Source organism: Mesoplodon densirostris, chromosome 4 (assembly GCF_025265405.1).
Source record: "Mesoplodon densirostris isolate mMesDen1 chromosome 4, mMesDen1 primary haplotype, whole genome shotgun sequence".
Classification (NCBI taxonomy): Eukaryota; Metazoa; Chordata; class Mammalia; order Artiodactyla; family Ziphiidae; genus Mesoplodon; species Mesoplodon densirostris.
Window position 1 is genome coordinate 151,115,965 of NC_082664.1, and position 15,659 is coordinate 151,131,623.

The 15,659-nt window shown below is 48.2% G+C and overlaps 1 protein-coding gene across 1 annotated transcript in view; it reads right to left on the reverse strand.

The window, feature by feature from the left end:
• ABHD17C (abhydrolase domain containing 17C, depalmitoylase) overlaps window positions 1–15,350 on the reverse strand; it is a 57,208-nt gene extending 41,858 nt beyond the window's left edge. The window contains exon 1 of the mRNA XM_060095365.1: window positions 14,511–15,350. Coding sequence (XP_059951348.1) covers window positions 14,511–15,100 — 590 coding nt within the window. The 5' untranslated portion in view covers window positions 15,101–15,350. The remainder of the gene's footprint in view (window positions 1–14,510) is intronic.
• Between the last annotated feature and the right edge of the window lie 309 nt (window positions 15,351–15,659).

Below are 15,659 nucleotides of genomic sequence, written 5' to 3' on the forward strand. Positions count from 1 at the left end.
TGAGATGGCCATCAATACAGGCATGGAGGACTGTGGGAATTCACTTTGATAGTAGACAGACTTGCATCCACTCTTGGCCCATCAATGACAAAAAAGACAAACATCCCCCCATTGCCTCTAAGTACTCCTCTACCCTTCTTGGAATGGTCCCACAGACAGGTGTCTCTGAAGAAAACAGCTCTGTCTTCCAGAAGGAGGGCCGGCCATGCTGAGGATCGGATAGGGGGCTGCCAGGAGGATCTCAGTTCCCAGGGTCCTTTATCACCCCTCTCTCTCCCCTGGGCTGGGGTATACATTCACACCCAACCCAGGAAAGAGACTTCAGCAGGAAGCTGGGGTGGCCATAGATACCTGAGGCCCAATCAAAGGAGATTAAGACTCTGAACCTTCAACCTGAAAAGAAAGAGGCCTCAGTACAAACACCACCCCTCAGTCATTCTCACCATTCCTTTGGCTGACACTCAAGGGTCTTCTGTACAATACAAGGGGTGTTGTACTGGGGTCTCGGTGTGAGCAAAAAGAGTCAGAGGCTGGCCCTGTCCTCAAGGAGATGGCATTCTTATACAAGAGTCAGACAGAACAAACCAAAAGACCAGGTGATAAGAGCTAGAGCAGACATATAATCAGAGCTCTGGGAGCGGAGGAAGGGCCAGCCGCCTGGATGGCAAGGCTCTGTAGGGGAGACGTGTCACTGGGGGCGGGGGGTGGCGGATCCTGAACAGCCTGTGCTGGCCAGAGAAGGGCATTCCAGGTAAAGACACAGAAAGGCCAAGGCATATTTTTCTTTCATAAGCTTACAGGCAGCAGTCTTTTACTCCAAGTAGCACTTTCCAGAAAAGAGGTTCTGATGGAAGAGAAAAGCTCCTAAGAGGTTTAGATTCCAATTGTCTGGGCTGTTAATTAATTAACTTTGCAATCCTTTAGTAAAGGTGAAGATGGGAGGATAACTCAAAGATAATAAAAGAGTGGATTTTAGAAGATACAGATGCCTATAAAAGTCCCCTAGAAACTCTTGCCCCATTTTCGGTTCAGAGAGAAGACACGTGGAAATAGACAGGCAGGAGGAATTATGCAAATTAAAACTGTAATCTTCACCACACTTAATCCTGCAAAAGTAATTATGGTGCTCTCACATTTTACACATCAAGAAACGCTGGTCCAGGATTTCCCTGGTGGTCCAGTGGTTAAGACTCCGCACTCCCAATGCAGGGGGCATGGCTTTGATCCTAGGTTGGGGAACTAAGATCCAGCATGCTGCACGGTGCAACCAAAATTTTAAATTTTTTTAAAAAATTCTAAGGAGGAAGCAATTATGATACAACTGCAAGCCATTCTGGGGGTCCTCAAGCAACTTAAATGTCTCAGTATTCCTCAAATACAGACAACCCACCCTTTGTACCAGGCCTGCTGATATAAAATGCTTTAATCCAGATCTACTATATCAGAATCTCTGAGGGTGGGGTCCAGAATCCATTTTAGCAAGGGCCCCCAGGCATTTCTTACACTAAAGTCTGTAAACTCATAATCACCAACTCATCCATTTATTTACTCAACACATATTCCATAAGCGCTCATTACTGGCCAGACAGCGCTGTCCCAGGTACGCACAGATGTAAGCTACAGCTGGGCAGTGGATGGAGCGTATGGAGAAGGATGTGAGGTGCGGAGAGCAGGCTGTCGCAGGAAGCCCAAGGAAGCCCTAAAATGATTTTTAAATGAACTTGGAGTCATATGTTTAATTGGAATACATTAGTTTTTCCTACTAAAAACATCAAGAAAACCCTAGAAAAATGTATTAAGAGCAAAGGAAGCTGGGCTTCCATGGTGGCGCAGTGGTTAAGAATCTGCCTACCAATGCAGGGGACATGGGTTCAAGCCCTGGTCCGGGAAGATCCCACATGCCGCGGAGCAAATAAGCCCGTGTGCCACAACTACTGAGCCTGCGCTCTGGAGCCCGCTATCCAAAACTACTGAGGCCCACGCGCCGAGAGCCCGTGCTCCACAGCAAGAGAAGCCACCACAATGAGAAGCCCACACACCGCAAGGAAGAGCAGCCCCTGCTCACCGCAACTAGAGAAAGCCCGCGCGCAGCAAAGAAGACCCAACACAGCCTAAAATAAAAAATAAATAAATTTATTAAAAAAAGATTTTAAAAATCATTTTATGTAGCCTTGTTATATGAAATGTTTAGAAATGATTAAACACGTGAATGGTTACATGTATATATACATGTATGTAAATTTAAGTGGTATGAATGTTATGACAACAGTAATCATTAAACAACATAGCAACCAAAAACAGAGATTCTGAAATATCCTTGCATTATTTATGACAATAGGGATAAATCAAATTGTTTTAGTTAAACCAGCGTACAAGAACCTTGTTCTGGTATCACAGACCTTTGCAGTCAATATAATTATCACTGCACATGGTCTGTGACCATCACTAAGAACAGTTTTGGGTAAGCTGGAATTCTCATGAGACTACCAACTATAATAACAGAGGTGTTGGCCAGCAGAGTTATAATTACCGTCTGGAAACCCACTCTTTGTAGATATATTCTGATATATTCTGAATACAGGCTTCCTTTATGTTTTTCCCCCAATGTAACTGCCCAGGTTTCATTTTAACCATTTAAAAATGTAAACTGAAGGAACAAACTAATAATCAGCACTGGAGGTTCCTTGTGCTCCTTTTTCATTTGACTCTGTTAACAAGTAATCTTGAGGTAGGGCTCCTCTCAGTGATTCAGCAAGTCAATGTCATGCAACAGTTAACAACAGTCTGAGCATTGAATGTGAATGACCTAGACTTCCTGGAAACAGAAGTTTCCAGTTTCACCATGGTGCCATGGTCCTTTAACACTCTGAAGTAAATCAATATTGTAGAAGTTATCAATGAGCTCCATTTCACACAGCCTTGAAAACTCAACAGGGATCTGAGGTACAAGGCATCACGGAGCATTCATATTTTAGGAGGAAATGTGCATTCAGGTCCCTGGGTCAACTTTAGGAAAAAAAGATAACTCTTATCTACTGAAGGTTGTCCCATTAAAAAAGAGCAACCAGAGGGCTTCCCTGGTGGCGCAGCGGTTGAGAGTCCGCTTGCTGATGCAGGGGACATGGGTTCGTGCCCCGGTCCAGGAAGATCCCACATGCCACGGAGCGGCTGGGCCCGTGAGCCATGGCCGCTGAGCCTGCATGTCCGGAGCCTGTGCTCCACAACGGGAGACGCCACAACAGTGAGAGGCCTGCGTACCGCAAAAAAAAAAAAAAAAAAAGAGCAACCAGAATGTCCTGAGTGGTGGAGAAAGGGGGAGTTTCGCTTCTTCGTTCTCCCCATCCCTGACTCTATGTCTGAGGAAGTCTCTGGTTCCGCCCAGAACACAAGCTCAGCTCCTGAGCAGCTAAGCCTGGAAACAGCAGGGCGGAGGGAAGGGAGCAAAGCAGGAAGGGTTTGCAAAGTAAGTGCAAGGTGTTGGATTACAGGTAAGGTTTCTTCTCCTTTTAACATCTCCTTTGGGGATATAAACACCTTGGTAGATGAAGTGCTATCCGATTTAAAATACTAATGCACACCACTCCCCGAAGCCAAAACATCATACATAGAGTCCTCGAGGTCAGAGGAACAAATTCAAAGAGTCTCTTCCCCGTTAGCTGCAAATAAAACTAAAACTCCTTTACAGTTCCTCTGTAGCCACACCCATCAAGCTCCCTCGCCCTGGGTATTATTTACATGTATGGAGAAGGGGGAAGGGAGCAATTTCTTTAACACCTGATCTAAGCCTCTGGTCTACAGCATGATCTGAGCGTTTGGTGATTACAGCTCTGATGCTCTCAACGATCTTAAACAACAACAGCTTCCCATTTGTTGTCCTCTGACTATGCGGAAAGCCTTGTGCGCTAGAGCATCTGACATGAGGTCCTTGTTGATTATTATTATTAGCATGTAGGGGCAGAAAAGTTTTCCCTTCTTCCTTTCTAGGGTCTTTGGCTGGTCTACTAATTAAATTGATATAAGACAGATTAACAGGAGAAAAGCAAACACAAGTTTAATAACATGCATACATGGGAAAGACCCAGGAAAACTGAGTAAGTCTCTGAAATGGCAGAAGTCTGCACCTTAAATATCATCTTCAGCTAAAGCAAAAGAAGACAGCGGTGGGGAGCAGCTCTGGGAGGTCACCAGGAAATGCAGAGGAAACAAAGGTGAGGTTGTTATGCAGATTTAAGTCCTCACCTTCTGCACTGATAAGAGCTTCTAGAGATAAGGTCACGCCCCCTCCCCCCCACCTTCCTGGAGCAGCTGGGGAGACACCCTTACAAATGGAGATTTCCCTTATACATGTAAATGTCTCTTACAGAAAGGTAACTTCTACTCGGGTTTTCCAAAGCCTCTCCCGTGGCTGCAGTTTCTTAAAATAATCAGCCTCAAATAATCCTTCTGCCAAAGAGACACACGGTTGCCTGGCCAATTTTGCGCCCCTACGACCACCACTGTTATTACTTTAACTGAGGTTCAAAAAGGTTAGGAAACTTGCCTGAGGTCAAGCAGTTAATAAGTGGCCCAGGCAGGACCTAAACTCAGGTGTGTGACTCCAAAACCTCTGCCCATGACCATTAAAAACATCAGAGAAAGTGAAGGTTGGCAGCCACACTCCTCTTCAGGTTACCCTTGAGGTTAACCTTGCCTGAGCTACTCTGATGTAAGAGCCACAAATCGGTTCCAGCTATAAATCATCTCAGTGAAGAACTGAATCATTAAATCATTTCAAGGTGGGGATCTCTTGTGACTCGGTGACACAGGAGTCCGCTGGCCCCTGCAGAGTTGGGGGCCTCCCTCTCCCCGCCCCCTTCACCCACCGCCTCCCTGTCTCCTTTGTCCCAAGGGCGGTGCAGAATTCCGTCCACACCACAGACCGTTTGCACAGCAGCCCCAGTTGCAGGGCGGATGGTGCATCTGCTGTAGGGCAGACAGGGGGGAGGCGACTCGAGAGGAGAGCCCTACTTTTCCACAATCTTCCGTTTCCAGGCTCACAAAGGGAGCCACACGCCAGTCAAGAGGCAACCATGTCACTGGTCTACTGACCTGGTTTAAGGTCTATTCATTATGGCCTATTCTTCAAGGTCTGTGCTCTCTGGCCAGTCAAAGGCTGGGGCACACAGGGGCTGAGTGGAGAGTGGAGACGGCCCCGGGCAACCCCCTCCAGAAGTGCTAGTGATGGCTGTGCGGGGTGGTGCTCATCCCAGCCACAGCCCCACCTTATCTCCAAGGAGGGAGCCCTGTTCACTTACACCACCTCGGCCCTGGCCATCACTATCCCGGGGTACAACTGGGGGAATCAAGAATGGGAATGACGCTACTATATATAAAGTAGATAATGAATGGGAACCCACTGTATAGCACAGGGAACTCTACTCGGTGCTCTCTAATGGCCTATATGGGAAAAGAATCTTTAAAAAGACTGGATATATGTATATGTATGGCTGACTCACTTTTCTGTACACCTGATACTAACACAGCGTTATAAATCAAATATACTCCAATAAAAATTTTTTAAAAAAGAAGAAGAATGGGAACGACATATCTAGAAGCCAGAGGGAGACCAGCTCCTGGGCAGCTGAGTCGGGGGTAAGCACAGCTGGGGTGAAGTGATGCGCAGAGACCAGGAACAGGGAAGAGGCTTGTTCTAGAAAGAGCAATGGACCAGGCATGAAGAGAGAAGGAGCTGGGAGGCACCAGCTCACACAGAGGAAGCTGAGAGCGTGAGGGCCGAGGGCCAAGACGGCTTACAGCTCCCCAACTTCAGTCCCCGGGAGGCTCAGGAATCTTGCAAGTATGAACATGGCTGTGTCCTCTCAACAACTACTCCCCGACTTGGTCCACGCTAGCGGGTTCCTGGCCACCAAAGACCTTCAACTAAAACCATCTACATACGAGTATAAAAAAATCTTCCCTAGCATACTCTTTTCTTCAAGTGTTAACCAACTGTAATTGTGGCCAATCTTTAACTGTAGTTTCTAGGTGAGTGCATCTCAACCCTGGCTGCACACGTGCACGCACAGATGCGCACACACGTGAATGAATACATGCTCACTTATATATATGCACACACAGACACCACATGCACGTGTCTAGATACACACACACACACACACACACACACACACACACACTCTAAGATAAAATCTACCTAGAACTGCTGACGGGCAGCCAGGGTTGAGATCCACTGTAGAGACTTGAATCCACCAAGTTTCTCTGTGTAGTCAGGGAAAGCAAATTCAAAAACATTAGGCACTTCCTCTGAAAATCATGAAACACAGCCTTACTTAAAGAAGGCACCTCAGAAGCCATGTACAATAAGTCCCCTACATATGAACCAGTTCCGGTCCGAGAGCATGTTCGTAAATCCAATTTGTTCGTAGGTCCAACAGAGTTAGCCTAGGTTCCCAACTAATACAGTTGGCTATATAGTACTGCACTGGAATAGGTTTATAATACTTTTCACACAAATAATACATAAAAGAAACACAAAAAAGAGAAAACATTTTGACTCTTACAGTACAGTACCTTGAAAAGTACAGTAGTACATTACAGGGGCTGGCATGGAGTGAACAGGCAAGAAGAGTTACTGACTGGAGGAGGGAGAGGAGGTGGGAGATGGTAGAGCTGAAGGATCATCAGCAACAGGAGACGGAGGGCAAGCTGCAACGTCACTCACACCTGACGTGGAGGGCACAGGTTCTGGTCCCTTGCTGGAACCAGATGCACATTCGCATCTTTGAAAGCTCTCAACTTGAAGGTTCTTATGTAGCGGACTTACTGTAGTTGAATCCCTTGCTTTTAAAACAATGGAATGTAAAGCGCAGAAGTGTGGAGCGTCTCCCTGCATGAAGTGACATCATGGATTAGAGGGACTGCTGGAATTAGAACTAAGTTCCCTAGTTCAAAAAGTTTTGTGTACATCTAATTTTCGCAAATTAAGTCTTTTACAAATCAGCAAGCCTATTATTTATTTATTTATTTTTTTTTTTTCTTTTTGCGGTATGTGGGCCTCTCACTGTTGTGGCCTCTCCCGTTGCGGAGCACAGGCTCCGGATGCGCAGGCCCAGCGGCCATGGCTCACGGGCCCAGCCGCTCCGCGGCATATGGGGTCCTCCCAGACCGGGGCACGAACCCGTATCCCCTGCATCGGCAGGCGGACTCTTAACCACTGCGCCACCAGGGAGGCCCAGCAAGCCTATTATTTAAAGCAATCCTGAAAAAAAAAATCATTCTGATATCCAATTCATGATCTCCTAAGTGTATCTGTTTTGAGACTTTGGATTCTTGTACCTGAAGCTTCTTCTTTTTTTTTTTTTTAACATCTTTATTGGAGTAGAATTGCTTTACAATGGTGTGTTAGTTTCTGCTGTATCACAAAACGAATCAGCTATATGTATACATATATCCCCATATCCCCTCCCTCTTGCGTCTCCCTCCCACCCTCCCTATCCCACCCCTCTAGGTGGTCACAAAGCACCAAGCTGATCTCCCTGTGCTATGCGGCTGCTTCCCACTAGCTACCAATTTTACATTTGGTAGTGCGTATATGTCAATGCCCCCTCTCACTTCATCCCAGCTTCCCCTTCCCCCTCCCCGTGTCCTCAAGTCCATTCTCTATGTACACGAAGCTTCTTAAAATAGAGCAGATTTATGGCCTCCAACACTAGCGTAAGCAATATCCAATAGAGAAGGTAAATCTGCTACCACGATGAACAGTAAAATTCCTGAAGCCAGACTCTGGAGTCTTATGCAGGGTTATTAATATGGGTACAGTAGTTACTAAATTTGGAGAGAGGGAGGGAAGTGCAAGCAGTAGCAGAAGGTCGGGAGTGAACTTAAGGGTTTGCTCTAAGTGACCTCAGGATAGTATCATTCTAAAGACTTCTTCAGAAAATTAAAAAAAAAAAAAAAGAGGGGTCTCTTCCACCAATATGCCATTTCACTAGTAGAGTTTTCAGACTGAATTTTAGAAAACTGAGCCTCCAAGATTGCCCTAAATAAAAACAGGAAGAGAAAACCCATTAAGGAGTTATTGACCATTAACACAGAAACATGGAAAGGCTTGTCAGATCTTTGGCATCTGGGTTACTAGAGGAAAGTAAGGCCCCTCAAAAAATAGAACCATGGGAAAGTAAGCTTTGGTGGGATAGGGGTGACAGCGCAGAATCTGGTTGTGCTAGAGAAAGAAATCCTGCCTGATGGCATGGCGAGGGCAGCCTGAAGAACCAGGTACAGGCCGAGGGCACTGGAGAAGGGCGGTGGGGACATTAAAGAAAAGGCTCTAAGTGAACCCCCCAAACACACTTCACCTATGTCAGTTTCAAAAGGTCTCTTCTTAGGAGGTCCGTTCTTCCTAATGGGATATTTTCACACTGACTGCCTTGAACTGCAAGCTGATATTCTATTTCCATTCTAGAAAGATCGTTGTGCATTCACATAACACATTATTTATAACACATTCTGTTTTCCTGGTCACTAATCAGTCAAACTCAGGAAGAAATCATGAGCATTCTTCCTTTAATGGCACCGTAGAATTAATTCCCTCTGAGAAAACTGAGAATAAAGAAGTTAGTTCATTAAATTCAACAATCTCAGGAAAGTAGTAACTGTTTTGCTGCTCCCAGGAGAAATCCATCCCGAGTCATACTGTAAACAACATTCACAACCAACAGAAGAAGGTGCTTTTCAAGGCTCTCACTACCTGAGGATATCCACGACAGCCTTCCCATGACTTAGGGATTTTCCAATTATGGACCCTATGAATCACAGATGCAAAAGTTATAAAAGAGTAACACATGGCAACATATTCAAAACGCCTCTAAAATTTAGTCCAACCTTTCACAAAAAAAAGAAACAGTTTGAGATTAACGATACTCAAGCAAACCTTAGGGTCTGGTACAATCACAGTATCAATATATGTGTTCAATGGTTAATGGTTTATTAGTTGAAAGAATGAATGAGTGAAAGAAATAGTAAGTCTCTTGTAACTTGCCTTTTGTACCTAGGCATTTAAAGTTCTTTTTTTAACCCCAGCCTCTCGGCTTGCGGGATCTTACATCTTAGTTCCCTGATCAGGGATCGAACCCCAGTCCTGGCAATGAAAGCGCAGAGTCCTAACCAAGAGACGGCCAGGGAATTCCCTGAAAGTTCTTATTTACCTTCCTCTCTCTGCATGTGCTTTCTCTGATTAGGTCAGTTTCTCTGCCAGTGTTACCAAATGCCTCTCCCGTGCACAGTCTTTGCACAAAACAACTTCTGTGAATGCTGATGGGAAACACTAATAACATATTGAATCGTAAATGCCTCTACTCTCCTGTTTCTCTAGATTAAAATGTTCCAGCCAAAACTCTCTCTGTCTAACTGACACCTCATTCTCTGGGTTATTTGCTTGTTTGGGTTCACACCTTCAAATCAGCTTGATTCACTCCCTCTTGAATCACAGGTCCCAATTCTGCAGCCTAAATCAGCTCACCTCCGAGAAGACCCCTGAAGCATGTGTGCTGAGGAGGCTTAATCCGCCTACTTAATTCCACCTTAACCAACAGGCAGCCTTTACTGCACAAATTAATCACACCAGCTCAAATTACAACACTACTCTCCGATAAGGCTATACTGATTTTCACAATGTCCTTTCTACAAATATTTCTAAGTGATTCCAATTCATTCCCTCAATTGCTTGGATTCACAACATGCTTATAAGGTGTATTAGTAACTCAAATGTAAAACATGCCCTAACCTTCAAGGCCTCCACCATGTTTAGATTCTCAGCTGTCTCTCTCTGTTCTAAAACCAACTGCCGAGGGGCTTCCCTGGTGGCACAGGGGTTAAGAATCCGCCTGCCAATGCAGGGGACACGGGTTCGAGCCCTGGTACGGGAAGATCCCACAAGCCACGGAGCAACTAAGCCACTAAGTTGTGCACCATAACTACTCTAGAGCCCACAAGCTACAAGTACTAAGCCTACGTGCCACAACTACTGAAGCCCGTGCGCCTATAGCCTGTGCTCTGCAACAAGAGAAGCCACTGCAATGAGAAGCCTGCGCATCACAATGAGGAGGAGCCCCCGCTCGCTGCAACTAGAGAAAGCCCGCGCACAGCAACCAATGCAGCCAAAAAATAAATTAATTAATTTTAAAAATAAAATAAATAAAACCAACCGCCGGTAGGCTGAATAATGTGTTTGTGTGTGTGTGCGTGCGTGCACGTGCACACGTGCATGCATGCATGCACGTGTCCCATATGTTGAAACCTAACCCACAGGGTGATGTTATTAGGAGGTGGGGTTTTTGAAAGGTGACTAGGTCATGAAGGTGGAACCCGTATGAATGGGATTAGTGCCCTTATAAACCAGCCCAAGAAAGCTCCCTTGCCCCTTCCACCATGTGAGAAAACGATGAGAAGTCTGCAACCAGAAACAGGGTCTTCACCAGAGCCTGACAATGCTGGTACCCTGATCTCAGACATCCAGCCTCCAGAACTGAGAAATTTTTGTTTCTTTTAAGCCACCCAGTCTATGGTACTTTGCTACAGCTGTACGAACCTAATAAAACACCAACTTACTTCTTCTATGCTGAGTCCATGCTCTCCCTGGCTCTTTCAAATCCTACCTCTCTTCTACACCCTTTTCAGTCATTTTTCAAATGCTTAAAATAATCATCTATTGGCCAAATAGCAATGACCACCTTTTTTGCCTTGGAATTTGCTTCCTCCCCAAACCCTTATTTTAGATTACTGGCCCACTCTACTGCTCATCATTTAGGGAATTTGCTACCTTTACCCATGGAAATACTTGGTAGTATTTGTGTTTGAAGTCCTCCATCAAGGACTGGGCAGCTCACTAGAGCATGCACAGATAGTAATGGAGAAAGGAGGAAGAGAAACACAAAAGGGTTATTGTTACTCTTCTGTTCAATACAGACACTTCAATGTTGCAAACATGGGTATATAATAGATACAAAGTGGATAAGACCCCAAGCCGATACATTGTAACCCCTTTCTATGCCTATAGTTATGCCCATGGATACCAAACCCTAGAGGTAAAATAAATGCAACTCGCTAAGAAAATTAGGAAAATTTGAATCTATGCCATCTATTTATGGGGCACCCATATGTGCAACCCATTAAACAAACATTTAATGAGTGTCTCTTATCTTAAGGCACTTTGCCGGTTGTTGGGAAAACAGAAGACAGAGAGTCCTTGCCCTCAAGGAACTTGTAGCTTAGTGGGATGCAGTCACACAACAGGACACAGCAACACAGTGTGATAAGTGCAGGTAAAGGAGCTGAGTACCAGGTGCACAGGAATACCAAGGGTCCCGGAACCCAGTCAGGATCCAGACACGATACAGAGTTCAGGGTATAGGAAAGGGGCATATACAAAAGGCCGGGTGTGAGTATGAGGAGGGAGGGCAAGTACTGGGCTGGGTACTTTGGGGGATGCACAGCACTGACACACACACCTTACATTCCTCCTGGAGGAATAACACCTGAGTGCAGAGATGGAGATGATTTAGGATAGGGTGGGCTCTCCATTCAGTGTTCGGAGCAGTGTTCTGAGTGTCCCTTCTCATCAGGAGATCAGAAAAGAGAAAGATCCCCAAGGAAGACATGAAGGCTGGGGGTGGAACACGGGATCTGAGGCAGCCGCGGAACAATGGGTACATGGGGTGGGGGGGAGGTCCTGCTGCCGTGGCAATGACCTGAACGGAGCTGTACATGGGCAGAGAAAAGGGCATCTTCCAGGCAAGGTTAGAGCAGAAAAACTACAGAGAGCAGAGAGGAGGTGGTTAAGGGACTGCTTAGCTTCTGAGTCAAGTACTCCTAGCCTATTAGAATAACTGAGACATGTAAATGCACCTCTAGAGAAATCTGATAAATAGGACTGCATGGTGTGGAAAGAGTACTAAACTATCAGTCAAGAGACCTACTGCTCTTCCCCAGTCCTCTGTCAAATGAGGGTGCACAAGGACAGTGTCCATAAATGATATGGGAAATAAACTTAGTCCTTCACAACCAGCATTCTTTTTCTTCTTCTTTAAAAAAAAAAATAATATGAAATAAAACAGAACATAGTGGGACTTCCCTGGTGGCGCAGTGGTTAAGAATCTGACTGCCAATGCAGGGGACATGGGTTCGAACCCTGGCCCGGGAAGATCTCACATGCTGCGGAGCAACTAAGCCCGTGCACCACAACTACTGAGCCTGCACACCACAACTACTGAAGCCCGCGTGCCTACAGCCTGTGCTCCGCAACAAGAGAAGCCCCTGCAATGAGAAGCCCACGCACCACAACGAAGAGTAGCCCCCGTTCACCGCAACTAGAGAAACCTCGCACACCGCAACTAGAGAAACCTCACGCACAGCAACAAAGACCCAACGCAGTCAAAAATAAATAAATTTATTTTTAAAAAAAAGAACATAGTCTGTATATGTATTGCCCACAGGCAAAAATATTGGTTTGTGAGACATTTGCGTCTGATATATAGACACAGATGTGTATGTGTGCGCTTAATCTAGATGTAAAATGTGTTTCTTATTGTGGGGTCACAATCCAAAAAAGTTTGAAAAGCACAGGACAAGAAGATGTGAAAGGTTTCTTCAAATCCTAAGATTCTCGTTTAGCCTTTAGGCTCTAACCTATTTTACAGGTGAGTAACTCAATCTAGACATGAGTTCTGGTATAAAATTAAATAAATCCTGGGCAAAGTTAAGCTATACCGCACATAAGTCAAAGTTTAACCTTATCTAAAACAACGCCCTTAATTAAATTAAATATGACAAGTCTCCAGGAAATAACTATGCCTCACGTATGTTGTAACACAGACACACCTGCATATTCAGTGCAAAGGGTTAGCCTTACATCTGAAAGGATTTCATTCTAATCCAGACACGCATATCTGAAAGGATTTCATTCTAATCCAGACAGGGACATACAGGAACAGTGTTCTGCAGAAATTTTATCATAAAACCTACTCAAGGTAGGATTTTAATGTTTCACTTTAAAAAGATCTAATGCCAACCCTTATTTTTAATACCTTTACCAACAGCAAATTCTAGCAATCTATTGATTGTGTGTGACACACATACTTTTGAAACCCTTTACTGGAACAGGTGGCTTTTTAACTTGTAGATTCTGACTCAGTGTCTCTGCCTATGGTACCATCTCAGCCTAAACCACTTTCAAAAAGCTATCATCCAAATGAACTCCTTCAGGACTTCAGGAGAACGTGAGTAAGCAACATATTAAATCCTAAGTACTTCCCTATTGGAAAAGTCATTTTCCCAGAAAGTCACAGGGTAATTTATGAGCATATGTATGAACAGGAATGGAGACAAAAATCACTAATGTTGGCAGTCTGTATGAGCCGAGCAAACACATTTTAGATAAAGACTATACGTGTCAATAGCCATAACAGTGCCAATTACACTTATTCTGGGGACTCTCTCATCTGAAGCAATCGGATGTCACAGGAGACATGATCTCAGGTATTTTCACCATCCCTGCTACCAGGTGGCTGGGGCAAAATCATAGATACCCAAACCGGAGCACAAACAGGTGACACGACTTGCCCACTTACCAGACTTCTGCCTCACTCGGACTAACACTCAAGTTTTGTTTGCTGGTCTTACTAGGTCTAGCCCCGAAACCACGCCCCCAATTTCTGCCTTGCACATAAAAGGCCCTCCCTCGATAAAATACTTTGTAGTTCTCCTGTGAATGCTAACTCAAGGTCAAGAGATTCCCCAAACCCTGTAACGTAAGATTCCAACTCATCCTGGGTTTTTACTGAGGCTCTGAGGAAGATGCCAGGCCCACAGGCACGAGCTAACTCCCTGCCCGCAATGCCAGCTACTCAGCCCCACCAGGAGGCAAACTTCACACCACCCGACCCTCCGGCTACCTCCACGGATGCCCAGACACGGCCCCGCCGAGCACTTTACAACCGGAACGTCTTTGGGAAGTCTTCCCGACTCGCCCCCTGATTTTACAAGGAAGGAAACGGAGGTATGAGACTCGCGCGCCTTGCCCAAGGTCACTTCAGCCTGAGGACCTCCAGCCTCTGGCTGCCAGCTCACACAAACTAAACGCGAACCAAGCTGTTTCTGCCCGGTATTTAAGCACCCCAACGTTGCCACTTGCGGTGACCAGAACCACAAAAGACCCAGCCGGTGGATCGAGGGCACCCGGGCGCGCCAAAGCAGGCAAAATCCTCCGAATCCGAACTCTCCAGGAAACCGAGGGCTGGAGGAGTTTTTGGAGGGGGTGAGAGAAAGCCAGGGAGCGAGAAGAAAAGAGAATCCACGGCGGCCACGGGGCGGCGGGTGGGGTGGAGGGGGTCTCTGCTCGCCCACAGCCCCGGACGAGGGGCCCCTTTCCTCTCAGGCCGCCCCAGAGGCCCCCAGGGGACCCCCAGCCCGCCTCCCCGCAGTGGCAGGCCAGGCCTGGCGACCGCCGCCGGGCTCACCGGGTGCGCAGCGCCTGCCACGCGGCGTCGATGTCGGCGTAGAGGTTCTTCTCGGAGGGCTTGCCCGAGCTGACGCCGTAGCCCGAGTAGTCGTAGGAGAAGATGTTGCAGTTGATGCGCGAGCCGAGGCCGATGTAGAAGCTGCACATCTGGCCGAGGTCCACGGCGTTGCCGTGCGAGAAGAGCAGCGTGTAGCGGCTGGAGGGCGCGCAGCGCACGAACATGCAGCCGAGCCGGTTGTCCCGGGCCGTGCGCGAGAAGAAGACCTCGACGGCGTCCAGCTCGCGCTGCGAGTACTGCCAGTCGGCGCGCTCGCTCAGGTGCAGGCTGCACGCGCCGGGCCCCGAGCCCGCGCCCTCCTCAGGCTGCTGCGGCGCCGGCTGGGCCGCGGCGGCGGCGGCGGCGGCGGGCGCCGAGGCCGGGGCGGGGGCGCCGGGGCCGCGCTGCTCGGGCGCCAGCACCGTGTAGGTGGGCTCTGGCGGCAGGAAGGCCAGCTTGGCGGCGATGCGGCTTGGGCAGGGCGGGCAGCAGAAGAGCCAGCACAGCTCGCCCAGCGAGAAGCCGTTCATCCTGGGGCCTGGCTCGGGCATCGGGGCGGCCTCGAGCCCGCCGCCGCCGGTACGGCAGGCAGGCAGGCAGGCTGGCTCGGGTGCGAGGGCGGGCGGGCGCGCGGCGAGGAGCGCGCGAGCAGAGCACGGAGGGTGGCTGCTGCCCGCCCGCCCGGCGGCAGGAGGACGGGGGGAGGGGAAGTGCAGGAGGAGGGAGGCGGGGCCGGCCCGGCGGGCGCCGAGCTTAGAGTCGGGGCGGGTCAGCGGCGGCCCCGCGGGCCGGGCGAGGCGCGGGCGGCTGGGGCCCGCGCGCGGCACACAAAGCGGGCGGCGGCGGCCATGCCGGCTGGAGCGCACCGCCCCCCGGCCCCCGCTCCCGCACGCCCGCCGCCGCCACTTCCGGGTTACCGAGAGCCCGCGCCCCGGCCGGGCCCCGGCGCAGGGCTCGGCATCTGGGCGGGGCTCCCCGGCCACCTCCCCCGACTCCGCGTGTGAGGGCGCGGGCACCTGCTCTGGCCTGGGAAGCGAGTCCTCCTTCCCGGGACGGACCGGGGCCCGGAGCATGGGGCGCCCGGCTTAGGTGTCTGCGTGGGGGACAAGG